Source organism: Dysidea avara, chromosome 1, assembly GCF_963678975.1.
Source record: "Dysidea avara chromosome 1, odDysAvar1.4, whole genome shotgun sequence".
NCBI lineage: Eukaryota > Metazoa > Porifera > Demospongiae > Dictyoceratida > Dysideidae > Dysidea > Dysidea avara.
Genome location: NC_089272.1, coordinates 53843978 through 53859453, shown reverse-complemented (window position 1 = coordinate 53859453; position 15476 = coordinate 53843978). Strand labels below are relative to the sequence as shown.

At 36.9% G+C, this 15476-nt stretch overlaps 1 protein-coding gene across 1 annotated transcript; it reads left to right on the top strand.

Annotated features, from left to right (window-relative positions):
• The first annotated feature begins 6212 nt into the window (after positions 1-6212).
• LOC136251093 (uncharacterized) lies at positions 6213-14740 on the top strand. The gene is made up of 2 exons (XM_066043475.1): positions 6213-6229; positions 13517-14740. The coding sequence occupies exon 2, from the start codon at positions 13609-13611 to the stop codon at positions 14182-14184; it is 576 nt and encodes a 191-aa protein (XP_065899547.1). The 5' UTR covers positions 6213-6229; positions 13517-13608; the 3' UTR covers positions 14185-14740.
• The last annotated feature ends 736 nt before the right edge of the window (positions 14741-15476 follow it).

The window sequence follows — 15476 nt, the reverse complement described above, 5'->3', positions numbered from 1 at the left end:
TTGCCAAGTGCATGTTTTGCTTTCCAACATTACAGTAACTGGAATACTTTTTAATGATCATTGATTAGGAATACTAGAACTGTCCTGCATACACAGAACCACTGTAGCTAGGGTATTGCACGATTGCCACATAGCATCCCGTTAGGCTGGAAATGTATCATTTTGCCAAGCTTCAATTTCTCATCATAGTAACTAGTATTTATTTGCAGTTGCAAGGTAAATATGTGCATATCTGTACCTAATGCATGTAATTAAATTTCTATGTGCAAAATCAAAAATAGAAGAAATATTTAAGCATTTAAAAACTTTTTAAAGTCTTGCATCTCTGCTTTTTTCTTATAGCCAGCAGGTTTATAGTCAATGGCCTATAATCAGCTAAGGCAGCTTTATTTTTCAGTTCAAGTTTTTAGTTCATACTGAATTCATATTATACGTAATTCCACCAAACTCTAATGCCTGCATGTTGTATGATATATACAAGTTACATGTCCACTTAATCAGTATGGAAAATAAAACACTATTTAACACTATCAGTATTGGTCAAAAATAGTGTTCCACTGGGTCAGAGCAATTAATATGATATTGTTCAGCTGACTTTGCCAGAGAATTTACACTTAACACTATAAAACACATATACTGTATAAAGAACCGTAGAGTGTACCAGTTACTCAATAGAGTGTACCTGTTGCCCTATAACAGCAACCTTTACTGATGTGTCTATTGTATTCCCATATATGTGCTGGTCACTGCAAAGCTCTAATAACATTAACATGTGATGGACGATGGTGTATACGTACGTAGGAGGAACTTGGTAACTTTGATACCAGTGTAATCAATATGAGACATGATTGTCCTGTAATTTTTGCATTAATTTTGATGTATATGACAGACCATTACAATATACACACATACCCATAAAGGGAGAGTCCACTGTAGCTTCCTGTCTAAAGGTTTATTGTTTGACATAACTACAATGATACATATATATTTTTGCTCTTTAGTATAGGAAGATGTACATACTACTTAATGTACATATATAAGCATGAATCCACTGGCAAGTATAGATAATAGAATGTACAGATAACAATGCATGCATGGCTGAGGGAAACATATATATAAATACACAGGTTGGTGGAGGGTATAATCCTGGAACTAGAACATGGCACGTATGCATAGCAACAGACCACACGTTCAGGTTAGGCTATTGTGTGCAATCATGAGAGTAAGGTGTGTGTGTGTGTGCGTGTGTGTGTGTGTGTGTGTGTGTGTGTGTGTGTGTGTGTGTGTGTGTGTGTGTGTGTGTGTGTGTGTGTGTGTGTGTGTGTGTGTGTGTGTGTGTGTTCTGACTATGTTGGGTTGACAGTAGATGGCTCCTTCACAGTCTCCTGAAACAAGCAGGTGTGATGATGCAATGAATTCTATTTTTTATAATTGAATTTGCTTTTAGCACTGTGACAAGCAGCCTTGAATGGTAAAGTTATTATGCATAGCTACTAGAAAACAAGCACAGTATCTTATTTGCATGCCAATTATGCATGTATTTTTTACATATGTAATATGCTTTCACTTAAGTTAACAAAAGACAGCAACAAAATTACGTAGCTAAGCAGTATCCAGAATTTGATGCACAGAGGACGTTGTCAACAGTAAATCTTGATGGACAACAAGGAGGTTCAACCGCTACTGATAATTTCCTAATTCTAGTGTTAACAAAGGTCAAGTTCAGCCAAAAGTTGCTGGTGTTACTAGTATCTTTATTGGAGTCTGGAGAGGTGTCCTGTGTCTAAATCTCATATGTATTGTTTAACACAATAGGAGCATATATATATATAGACTGCTTGCACAGCTTTCCACTGATTGGAGAGTAAAAGTAGTAGACAACTTGCATTGGCTCATTAAATTTTTTTTATGGTGTATCCATGTAGCTACCTTCAAGTTGTTGTACTGCACCACATGTTATTACTCATTACAGCTACTCCAAACTGCCAAACTGAACAGTTATAAGCATGTCAATATTCGGAGTTTGTCAGTATTTCAAACGAGCTGCATTCTAAGATCCTGTCTAGCTACTATGACTATAATTATTTGGTTGCACATACGTTTGTGTGTACTGTGCAGAACTGCTGTACAGGCAGTACAAAATAGTTCAGCATAAAGGTAGCTAGTGGAAACCCAACAATGTTACACTACATACTTTAACATCAATATTGAGATACTCTAGTCACCACTATGTCAGGCAAACACTCAGTAACAGCATAGATATTCTAATAAACTGCTGAAATCAACCACACATACATGCAATTTCAAAAGGGACTGATGTTCTGGGTGGCATGTATTTATTGGACAACTGAACTTTGTTAGTCAAGAGCTCAAGATCAAGATACCCTAATAGAGCAGTCACTACTACAACAGTAGAACGAAAATTGTGATGAACCCATACTGAAATCACTCTCAGATTCCATGTCAAACTCTAATTTTCAAAAAATTTCCTCTGTGTGTGTGTGTGTGTGTGTGTGTGTGTGTGTGGGGGGGGGGGGGGTGAACTGCACACTAAGGTACACTATACCTTCCCTGTACGTAATTCCTTTTCATTTGACCCCCTTTCCAAAAGTCTGGATCTTCCCCTGTGTGCTCACACACACACACAGAATTTTTGTTTCCTCCAAAATCATTAAGACACATTATGTAATTATTATTATTATAGCTAATAGCAATTTGACCATAATTATCATATATACACTAAACCGTCTTCTTCAGCCTGAGTGTTTAACATGATGTATGGTAATCTGTAGCTACACAGCTTTTAGACATTGTCTGAGAATGAGATGTCTGTTGAACCGCCCTATGATACTGCCCATGCTTAACTTATTTAAAATCGTATGAAATATCACTATAGATTACTGTATAATATTATTAGTTATATAGACAACCGAGCTCTCTGCGTAGGAAATTGCTATATGGTTGTATAATCTAAAGGGGGAAATAGGAATCATTGAAAAAAGCAAGAAGGGATTGCTGCATGGGGTGATAACCACAAATCCCTATTTTTACTTGACAAAGTTGTAAGGAAATAATTATTTATATAATAAGGGACAAAATTTGTGGTTTACATTACCACCATAAGAATCCCTTCTTGTTTTTTTGCTTTTTTCAATGATCCCTATTCCCCATTAAAATTTATGTCTGCTAGCTGGCCCCATTTTATTCTTTGATGCAGTATGCATTGTTTCACCAGTCATAAATTATAGCTATGTTGCAAAAATGTGTGTATAAAGAAAAACTACATATTTTGAGTATAGGGATCATATAGAAATAAAAAGCAATGAAACAAAGGGTTCCTCTACACCTGCCTATTTTGGTCATGGCTATACTCTGCATTAAACACTACCATAAAGTTTACATATGTGTATATGCAATGAACTCTAATGTGATGAGCATACAGTGTACTTCAGTGTGGTATGTGATGTGTGGGAGATGATAGTTCACACATTTGCTAATTAATCATCTCCTACACATCACATCACACCTCTGGTGTGCATGCTAATTACAACACATTTAGAATATATTATTGTAGTGAAATGTCCATTAGCTGAATATAGCTGCAAATGTACCTTGTTACATTTCTATGATCCATATACTCAAGTGTAAGTAGTGTAACATGATTTTGCAATGAATGTTGGGACATTAAGACTTAATTAGCATAAAAGTATATACCGTATAAATAATTATTCATGATGAATTGATCTGTTAATGATCAGCACAATCAAGAATGTATACTTTAGGGCTTCTTCTTTATATGTGGCTGAAACCAAAAGCTACTAACATCTAAATCAGTTTGCCATTCACTTACATGTGCAGAGAAGAATTGTTGGCCAATATATATATAGTATGGAGTATAAACATAAGGATGTAGAATAGGGAAGTGGTGATGGCTGTGGAGATGTGCATGTGTATTAAACAATAAATTACTGTTAGTATCTGTAACTTACACATATAATTACCATACACAAGATAGCACACTTCTGTAAAGTTAGTTATATACATCAACTAGTGGGGCGATTGCTGAAATCAAAGCAGATTTTACAAAGTCCATAAATACCAATAATAAAGATGATGATAGCGATTAATAACATGATCATTTCTCAGTACAAGAATTTGTCAACAAATTATAAAATTTATCACTAGTTGTTGAACACATTAACTTTTGATCACATTTCCACTACTACTATTATGTTATCTGCTTTACCAGTTAGTAGGGCTGGGTGGTATTGGAGTTTCGCTTCACGATATATCGTGCAGAAATATATCACGATATTACTATTTATCGCGGTTATTAAAGATGACTGCTATATTAGAGTAGCTGACTGCTTTATTAGGGTATCTCGATCCTAGCTGACTGTTCTATTAGAGTATCTCGATCTCTGTAAAAAAAAAAATGACTAACTAGTACTAGGTCCTTGTTTGCAGTAGTATCACGTGATTATTTGAGGTGCATTATAACAACCTTAAGGGCTTAATAAGCTGTCACAAACACTAAAAATCGTAATAATATCGATATCGTGATATTATCGTTTCACCGAAATCTACGCGATACAGATATCGTTTCATTGCAATACCGCGGTATTACTATAATACCGAGAAACCGCCCAGCCCTACCAGTTAGGCACTGGCAGGCGAACACTGGAGGCAGAACCTTATGAGGTGTTTACCACAAGCCAAGGAACCTATAAGCATACTTACACTATGTATCGTTTGATATCTATGCAATCTGTTGGAGTGTTGGTGCCCAACTAGCTAATTATGGATTATTGCATGTGGCTACATAGATATGCTATCAGTAAACTGTTCTTTGGGAGGTTATGCCATTGTATTACGCATGGCAGCAGTAATTTCAATTCAGTACGGTGTTTGAATGGGTATGTCCATGCAATGAGATAAATACTTCATAGCTACCTGCATCATATGCAGCAGTTATCCAGTTTCCACAGTCATAATAATTCCATGCATAAAGTGCACAAAAATAAGCAGTTAGTGACAGTATGTAGAAATTGCATATGTATGTATATGCTAATTGGTACGTACATATATGCAACCAATGGAATTCTACAGTGTGATGTATTGTGATTAATTAGGGTATGACACAATTACACCTTAAGATTGTAGTAGCTATATGACCACAATTATTAATATTCTGAAGACAACCACCAAGTATAGGTTAGGAAAGTTCTAGCATGTTAATACTCACTATCATTAATTTACTTTTAGTTTTAGGAATTGAGTGAAGCGAGATTCATGAAGAACCAAGGACATTATGTAAGGGAGTATTTATATTTGTGGACAAATTAATTCATTGTGGGTCTTTCTATATAAACCCACAATCACTTTCCACATTTTTATCTATAAAGAAAGGAATTTGCATAATGACTATACTGCATCGCACATCAGTGATCATTGTTATAAAGAGATCTGCAATAGTACTCAGCACATTAGTGACTCTAGCGAGGCGTGCTGTGTGCTGACTCCCTTAACTGGAGATATGCCTGGTTTCTAAAATTTAATGTTAAAACTTGCAATCAGCTTTCTTTACACACCTGCTATCAGGTTTCTTAGTGATATTAGAAACCTTGTTAGCTAACTTCGTATAATATTTCTGTGATGGATTATGATTATGATTAAATACGGGTAAAGGCATAGCCTGTATACCCGATCAACGCAAAGTATTATACAAAAATAAATCTTGAATCTAGTAAATAACTGTCTAACAATGATTTAAAAGTATTAATTGAAGTACTATTTACAATGTAAGTAGGTAAGCTATTCCAATCATTGGTGATGCTATTAATAAAGTAATTTGATCTACACAACAATCTTGACTGTTCCTTAAACAACTTGAACTGATGCCCCCTGGTGGTAGTATTTGAGAAAATGTATAACTGATCAACACACTTGACAAATGCTACACATAGCTTAGAGAGGACACACATGAGCGGCTGTGTGAGTTATATTGATGGCTATACGTATATAAGATCATAATTATATCAGTTGATTTCTTTAATTTAATTCAGCAATACAATACAACTGGTTATAGTCTTTATCTCTCAATTGCAATAGGTAATTGTAAAAACAATGATGACCACCATTTGGTGTATTATAATAATGGTCCTCCCTATGGAACTGGCAATCGCTAATGACCAATGTACAGACTTTCAGTTCAAGTCTCCATTCCTTCCTGGGAAGTCCTGTGAAGGTGAATCCAGAAAGCCGGCTACACTAAATCAGGATATTACTAGATCCTTAGTAGAGAATATTGTGGAATGACTTATCTTGTGAGGACATCTACAACAATAATCCTGAAACTGGTGACAAGCCAGGTTACTATCATATTAGTGGCAAATAGACATATTGCAACATGAACAAAATTGCTGCTGGTGATCATGACTTTATTACCACATGTGCTGGTGTTGGAAGGAAAAGAATCGCAAACATTTATATGAGTGCAGGAGATGATTGTCCCAATGGATGGCATAAAGATACTTATGATGGTGTTAGCTTCTGTCGTCTGGTCAACAATCATTATTGTGCTTACAACTTCTCCACTAATGGAACAAGTTACCAGAGGGTGTATGGTAGAGCAGGATATCAGAAGGGATGGGCAGCTAGCTTTTTTTTGGATATCACTCTAAAAGTTATAATATAGATCATGCCAGTGGTTATGCTAATGGACTGTTGATCACTTATGGTAGTCCTCGTAATCACATCTGGACCTATGTTAATGGACAGTATGATAATCGTACACATTGATATAATTGTCCGTGTGCTATCAGTACTGGTTACACTTCTCTACCATTTGTGGGGACTAACTATTACTGTGAGTCAGGAGTTGGTAATACATACAGTAGGTCAACTTACTACTTCAATGACAGTAATATTATTGTGGGGTGGATCTGGTTGCATCACTAGTAGATGTTGTGATAATCCTACCCAGCCATGGTTTTATCGTGAGTTGAGTGGAACAACTACAAGTAGCATAGAAACTAGAATATGTCATATTGATGGCTTCTCTATTGGAATTTGGATCTATCTTGATTGATCAGCTGGAGCTTTGCATTCAGTAACTCACTTGTGATGTGTAAAATTTGTTATTTAGATCTTTTCAAGCAACAAGTAGTGGACTTATTCAAGACAAAGATAGATACAATACTAGCTAGTTTGTGTCAAAATAACTGTAATCACATGTGTTAAATGTATACCACGTCAGGGGCGGCGGAGCAGGCCAAAGAGTGAGGGGGTCAGGCCAGTTGTAAGTTGAAGACCAAAAAAAAAAGTCACGGCCTGCTGACAGTAGCTGCTCTCCACCAATTATATCTGCTTATTTATAACTACACATACGTAGCTAAGTAGCTTGCTACACTGCTTTTGACTGCTCTATTAGAGTATCCAGATCCTGACTGTTCTATTAGAGTATCTTGATATTTTCTTGCAAACAGTGTCCCATAAAAGTGGGGGAGCCATGGCCGCCATGCGCCATCTCCACCGCCAATGTACCTCATTATTTTGCTTTTCTTTCACCATCCTTTCCTTTGATGTGGTTCGTCAGTCATAAATTAGCTATGTTGCTAATGTAAACAAACAAGTGTATAGGAAAACTATATTTGAACAGTGATCATAGAAGTAAAAATCAATGAAACAAGGGAGGTCATCTACACCTGCAGCTGACATTAAATTCCTGCTTCGGTCATGGCTATACTCTGCAGTAAACACTACAATAAAATGTATATTTGTCATGAATTCTTGATGAGCACACAATGTACTTCAGTGAGGTATGTGATGTGTGGGAGGTGATAGGTCACACATTTGCTGATTAATCTGAACTATCATCTCCTACACATCACATACACCATTGGATGTAGAGCACATCACATTTGCACAAACTACACACATTTTATTGTACAGTGAAAGGTATACTCTCTGAATATAGCTGCATGCAGATGTAGATAATCTCCTTTGTTTCATTTTTACGATCCTTATACTCACGTATAAAATTTTTATATTTTTTAAAAAGTAGTGTAATATGATTGCACAATGAATATTGGAACATCAAGACACACGGTAGTGTGTCGTGCGGCCCAAGAAGCCGGCACGCCACACCCGTGAGTATATTGACAGGAAGAACGAAAACGTCATTTTCACACCTTTGTATCTCGGTGATCACTTATCTGATTGGAACCAAATTTGCTACACAGTTGCCCGCCAGCTAAGGGAGTCTACATTCCAAATTTGAAGGAAATCGCTCCAGCCATTTCCGAGATACGAGCTGCCAAAGTTTCGTTTTTTTTTCTTAGTTTTTTTTTTCTTCTTCTTCTTCGTCTTTTCGCACACTTGCAAAAATTGCTATAACAAGCAAACGCGTACTCCGATAGCCTTGAAATTTGGCACACAGAAAGGGAGTCCAACGGCGAATCCTAGCATCAAATTTGGTACAAATCCGATGAAAGGTTCAGGAGTTATGACCGATTATTCGCGTAAAACAAGATCGATTTGTTGTCACGCCTACAGGGTAAACCGCTTCATGGAATGAGTTGAAAATTGCTATGTAGATGGAGTAACCATCGTAGGAGTGCCTTTTGGTGGTTTGAAAAGAATCGAGATAAAGACCACGGAGATATGACACAAAACCCAACCTGTGTCACAATTACGCGATCGATTTTTATGAATAAAAAAGTATTAGTTTTCACGCCTACTAGGCAAACCGCTTAGATCAATGAGCTGAAAATCGGTGTATAGCTGAAATAATCTTCATAGAAAGTCCTTGCAGTAGTACAGAAGAATCGGATTACAAACCACTGAGTTATGATTCGAAAGCCAACTCCGTGTAGCAAATGCGAGATCGAGATACTCTAATAGAACAGTCACCCTAATAGAGCATTCGGCTAATTTATTTACTCCATTATAGAATTTTATTACATCACAAGTTATTCTGTAGGGAGTTCAGCTGCAAACAGTTAATCTTATAGACAGTTCAGCAAGAAGACAGTCACTATGTGGAGAGTTAAGCAAATATATCACTATAGAGATTCAGAATATTACAAGTCACTCTGAAGAAAGTTCAGCTATAAACAAGTCATGCACTGAGTAGAGAATTCAGCTACAATTAAGTCACTCTCTAGAGAATTCAGTTACACAGAATTCAGCTACACACAAGTCACTGTGGAGAGAGTTCAGCTACAAACAAATTACCCTTTAGAGTGATCAGCTACAAACAAAACACTTTGCAGGGTGTTCAGCTGCAACAAATCAACCTTTAGAGCGATCAGCAATGAACAAATCTACCTGTAGAGAGATCAGCTAGAAACAAATCACCCTGAAGAGAGTTCAGCTACAAAAAATCACCCTGTAGAGACATCAGCTAGAAACTAGACACAATGTAAGGAGTTCAGCTACAAGCAATCACCCTGTAGAGAGTTCAGCTAAAACAAATCAACCTGCAGAGAGATCAGCTACAAACAAATCACCTTATAGAGAGTTCAGCTACAAACAGATTACCTGTAGAGAGATCGGCTACAAACAAATCAACCTGCAGAGAGATCAGCTACACAAAAATCAACTTGTAGAGAGATCAGCTACAAACAAATCACCCTGTAGAGAGATCAGCTAGAAACTACACACAATGTAAGGAGTTCAGCTACAAACAAATCACCCTGTAGAGAGATCAGCTACAATCTAGACACAAAGTAAGGAGTTCAGCTACAAGTAAATTACCCTGTAGAGAGTTCATCTACAAACAAATCAACCTGTAGAGCAATCAGCTAGAAACAAATCACCCTGAAGAGAGGTCAGCTACAAAAAATCACCCTATAGAGAGATCAGCTACAAACAAATCACCCTGTAGAGAGATCAGCTACACACAAATCAACTTGTAGAGAGATCAGCTACAAACAAATCACCCTGTAGAGAGATCAGCTAGAAACTAGATACAACGCAAGGAGTTCAGCTACAAGCAAAATCACCCTTTAGTGAGTTCAGCTACAAACAAATCAACCTGCAGTGAGATCACCCACAAAAACGCACCTGTACAGAGTTCAGTTACAAACAAATCACCCTGTAGAGAGATCAGGTAGAAGAATTCACCTTGTAGAGAGTTCAGCAACAAAGAAACCACCATGTAGAGAGTTCAGCTGCAAACAAATCACCCAGTAGAAAGATCAGCTAGAAGAAGTTACATTGTAGAGAGTTCAGTTACAAAGAAACCATCATATAGAGAGTTCAGCTACAAAGAAATTACCCCGTAGAGAGTTCAGCTAGAAGAAGTCACCTTGTAAAGAGTTCAGCTACAAAGAAACCATCATGTACAGAGTTCAGCTACAAAGAAACCACCTGCACAGAATTCAACTACAAACAAATTACCCTGTATAAAGATCAGCTAGAAGAAGTTACCTTGTAGATAGTTCAGCTACAACAATTTACCCTGTAGAAAGATCAGCTAGAAGAAGTCACCTTGTAGAGTGTTCAGTTACAAAGAAACCATCATGTAGAGAGTTCAGCTGCAAACAAATCACTCTGTAGAGAGTTCAGCTACAAAGAAACCGCCATGTAGAGAGTCCAGCCTCATACAAACCACCTTGTAGAGAATTCAACTACAACAAATCACCCTGTAGAGAAGAAGTTACCTTGTAGAGAGTTCAGCTACAAAGAAACCATCATGTAGGGAGTTCAGCTACAAAGTAACCACCATGTAGAGAGTTTAGCTGCAAACAAATCACCTGTAGAGAGTTCAGCTAGAAACAAATCACCCCGTAGAGAGATCAGCTGGACGAAGTCACCTTGTAGAGAGTTCAGCTACAAAGAAACCATCATGTAGATAGTTCAGCTGCAAACAAATCACCCTGCAGAGAGTTCAGCTACAAAAAAATCACCCTGTAGAGAGTTCAGCTAGACGAAGTCACTTTATAGAGAGTTCAGCTACAAAGAAACCATCATGTAGAGAGTTCGGCTACAAAGACACCACCATGTAGAGAGTTTAGCTGCAAACAAATCACCTGTAGAGAGTTCAGCTAGAAACAAAATACCCTGTAGAGAGACCAGCTAGAAGAGGTTACCTTGTAGAGAGTTCAGCTACAAAGAAACCATCCTGTATATAGTTCAGCTACATTTCAAGTCACCCAGTAGAGAGATCAGCTGCAAAATAATATCCTGTGGGTAATAATGGGCATGTAATAAATATATGTATATAATTTGTATAATTACTAATAAAATCAAAAATAATTGAAGTACTAAAATTCTTCTTTAAGTTCTTTTCTTCTTCCTGTAGTAAAGAAAAAAACACATTGGTTAAAAAAGCCCCAAAGCCAGCCATAGGCCGGCTTTGCAGTATACAAATACAAAAAGAAGTGATATCTAATCAAAAACAGCCAAGCTGTAAAAAAGGTGCGGCCCCCAAAAAGGCCATGGTGAAAAAAGATGTGAAATCCAAGGTGGCGGCCAAGAAATGGCTGTGATGGTAGGTTAATGGTTACATTTTAATAATGACAATTCAGGTGAATTTTGTGCCGCTTGGTCTTGGCACCAAATTCACCTGAATTGTTGTTATTAAAATGTAACCATTAACCTACCATCACAGCCATTTCATGGCCGCCACCTTGGATTTCACATCTTTTTTCACCATGGCCTTTTTGGGGGCCGCACCTTTTTTTTACAGCTTGGCTGTTTTTGATTAGATTAAGATATAACAGGAAAGTGCATATATTTATGATAAATTGATCTGTTAATGATCACCGACAATCAAGAAATACTGTATTCTTTATAGGGTTTCATCTTTATAGCTAAAACCAAAATGCTACTAACATCTAAATTAGTCTGCCATGCACTTATTGTACATATGCAGAGGCCAATAATTTAAAATAGTTTGATGGAGTATAAACATAACATAAGGATATACAGTAGGCAACTTACAAGATATTCTGTTAAGTTAGTTATATACATCAGTTAGTCAGGTGGTTGCTGAATTCAAAGCAGATTTTCAAAGTCCATAAATACCAAAATGATGATAGTGATTAGTAACATGATAGTTTTCTCAGTACAAGAATTTGTCAACAAGCTATAAAAGTTATCAACACATTAATTAATTTTAACTTTTACTTGCTTAATTGATCGCATTTCCCCCTATTACTATTAACTTTTTAATCTACTTTACCAGTTAAGCACTGAGAGGCGACGAGGTTGCTACCACAAGCCAAGGAACCTAAACATATTACACTATGCATCGTTTGATATCTACAATCTGTTGGTGCTCAACTAGCTAATCAAGTAAACATAATTATAGATATGCTAACAGTAAACTGTTCTTTGGGAGGTTATGCCATTGTATTACGAATGGTGATAGTAAATTACATTCAGTGCTGTGTTTATTGAATGAGTACAAGATGATGAATACTTCATGCCAACATCACAGCCTTCCAGTTTCCCTAGCTACACATAGTATGTATAATGTATACATACATATGTGGTATATTGGTACATACAACAAATGGAATTCTACAGTGTGCTGTGTATTGCAATTAAGAGTATGACACAAAACATTAAAGATTGAAATACATGACCAATTACTGACCATTATTTTATTATTATTTTGAAGACAACCACCAAGTATAGGTTAGCAATCTGGACCAAGGTTCTTCATGGTTTTAGAAATCGAGTGAAGTGAGGTTCATGAAGAACCGAAGACATTATGGTAGGGGAGTATTTATACTAGTGGAAAAATTGATTAATTGCGGGTTGATTCATATATATTTGTATAACTTGCACGAATTGTAAACCCACAATCACTTTCCACATTGTTATCGAAAGCAATTACACAATGGCTATGCCTCCTTAAGGAGATATCACAGATCAGTGATCAGTGTAGATCTGCAATGCTACTCAGCAGGTCAGTAATCACATTAGCTTAAATTATAGACAATAATCTATGTCATTAGTGAGGTGTGCTGTGTGGTGACTCAATTAACTGAAGATATCCTCAGCAGGTTTCTAAAATGTTTAAAACCTCAGTACTATCTGCTTTCTATATGCATACCATTTTGGGTTTAGTTTCAACATATACCATGGTTGTACACAGACTGTAGTAGTGCATGTCAAAGTAAACTATGTAACATCAATTATGTGAATAACTTTAATTAATATGTTATGAACATACAGGAATGCGTATAATATTTCTGTGAGACTGATCAGGTAATTAAATGAGCACATTAATGCTATACATAGTTTAGGGAGGACACACATGACAGGTTGTGTGGGTTGTAGTGATACCTATATAAGATCATATATCAGTTAATTCTCTTTCATTTCAGCAACAAAGTACAACTGCTTGTAGTTTTTCAATAGCCTTCATTTGCTAGGTACTGTAATTGTAAACGAAATGACAACCATAATTTGGTGTATTATAATAATGATCCTCCCTATGGAACTGGCAATGGCTGATGATGACCAATGTACAGACTTCCAGTTCAAATCCCTTTCTTACCTGGTGAGTCTTGTGAAGGAATATACAACAAGAATCCAGAGAGCCAAGCTAAACCAGGATATTACTGGATCCTTAGTAGAGAATATTGTGGGATGACTTATACTGGATCATCTTGTGAGGACATCTACAACAATAATCCTGAAACTGGTGACAAGTCGGGCTACTACTATGTTGATGGCAAATGGACATATTGCAACATGAATGAAATTGCTGCTGGTGATCATGACTTTATCCCCACATGTGCTGGTCATGGAGGAGGATGGAAAAGAATCATTAACATTGATATCAGTGTAGGAGATGATTGTCCTAATGGATGGCGTAAAGATACTTATGATGGTGTTAGCTTCTGTCGTCTGGTCAGTAATGATTACTATGCTTGTTCTTCGGCCAACTTCTCCACTAATGGAGCAGGTTACCAGAAGGTGTGTGGTAGAGCAAGAGGATATCAGAAGGGATGGGCAGCTAGCTTTTTTGGATATCACTCTAGAAGTTATAATATAGATCATGTCAGTGGTTATGCTGATGGACTGTTGATCACTTATGGCAGTCCTCGTAATCACATCTGGACTTATGTTAATGGACAGTATGATAATCGTACACATCGATATAATTGTCCATGTGCTAGCAGTACTGGTTACACTCCTCCACCATTTGTGGGGACTAACTAACCTACAAAGCAAAAAACTTTAGCGCTTGGCGCGCGCATTACTGTGAGTCAGGAGCTGCTGATAAAAGAGATGACTCTGCCTATTACTTCAATGACCCATTGTGGGACGGATCTGGCTGCATCACTAGTAGATGTTGTGATAATCCTACCCAGCCATGGTTTTATCGTGAGTTGAGTGGAACAACTACAAGTGACATAGAAGCTAGAATATGTCGTATTGATCGCTTCTCTACTGGATCCACCTTGATTGATCAACTGGAGCTTTACATTCAGTAACTTGTGATGTGTAATAATATTATTAGGTCTTTTGAAGCAACAAGTAGTGGACTTATTCATGAAAAAGATAGCTACAATACTAGCTTGCTAGTGTCAAAATAATTGTAATCATGTGAGCTGAGTATATACCACATTATATTTTGCTTTTCTTTCATGCAAAACAACATAACTATAATTTTTTTGTGTACACTACATGATGGTAGATGAGTGAATTGTATATGATTTGACTGAGGTAGCTATGTAATGCATAAATATACAAAATGTTTGGCAGTAAAAACCATTTACAGGCTAAGAGAGTGTCAAATAGCTAAGCATTCATTGTGGGTAGATCTGTGACCCTGCATAATTGACGACCAACCTGTGACTAGGCAACACTATAATAATTGTCACCAGATTATGTTTACAAAACCAATCCATATCAGATCAGACACCAGCTCAGTTAAAATCAAATACCACCAGTGGACACCATACACTATGATACTAATATTGACTTTGACCCTCAGCATTACTCAATTTAGCTGAGGCTGGTTTTAAGAGATGCAAATCATGGTTTCCAGCCTTGTGAAGGACCTGGCTTGAGTGGTGGATGGCCTGATATGGTTGGCCAAATGCTTTCTGTGTTGATTTTGTTGCATAGCTATCAGCAGAATTTCTTATTTGGCAGGAAACTCCACAAGCAGTTACAAGTACTGGAAGTGGTCTTAGATAACAAATTGATGCATCTTGTGTAGTTGTAAATAGCTTGAATTCTTCAAAACTATTTTTCTTGTGATTTGAACTACTAATATCCAGTCACAATTATTGATTGTGGGTTTTAAATTTCATCCTTGACGATTGATCATACTTAGCTACTAACTGAATTTGGTCATAATTGGAATCATTAACTCACAGTGAGTGTCTGTGGACCCTTTCTGATGGGAAACTGAACCTCTCATTTGTATTCACCTTTTAATATATCTATCAGAACAGATCTTGGAAAATATATATGGAAAACACTTGAACACCATGCACACCCTG

What these genes read in the sequence shown, in the direction of transcription:
- LOC136251093 (XM_066043475.1), top strand. Translation starts at nt 13,609, where the DNA reads ATGACTTATACTGGATCATCTTGTGAGGACATCTACAACAATAATCCT.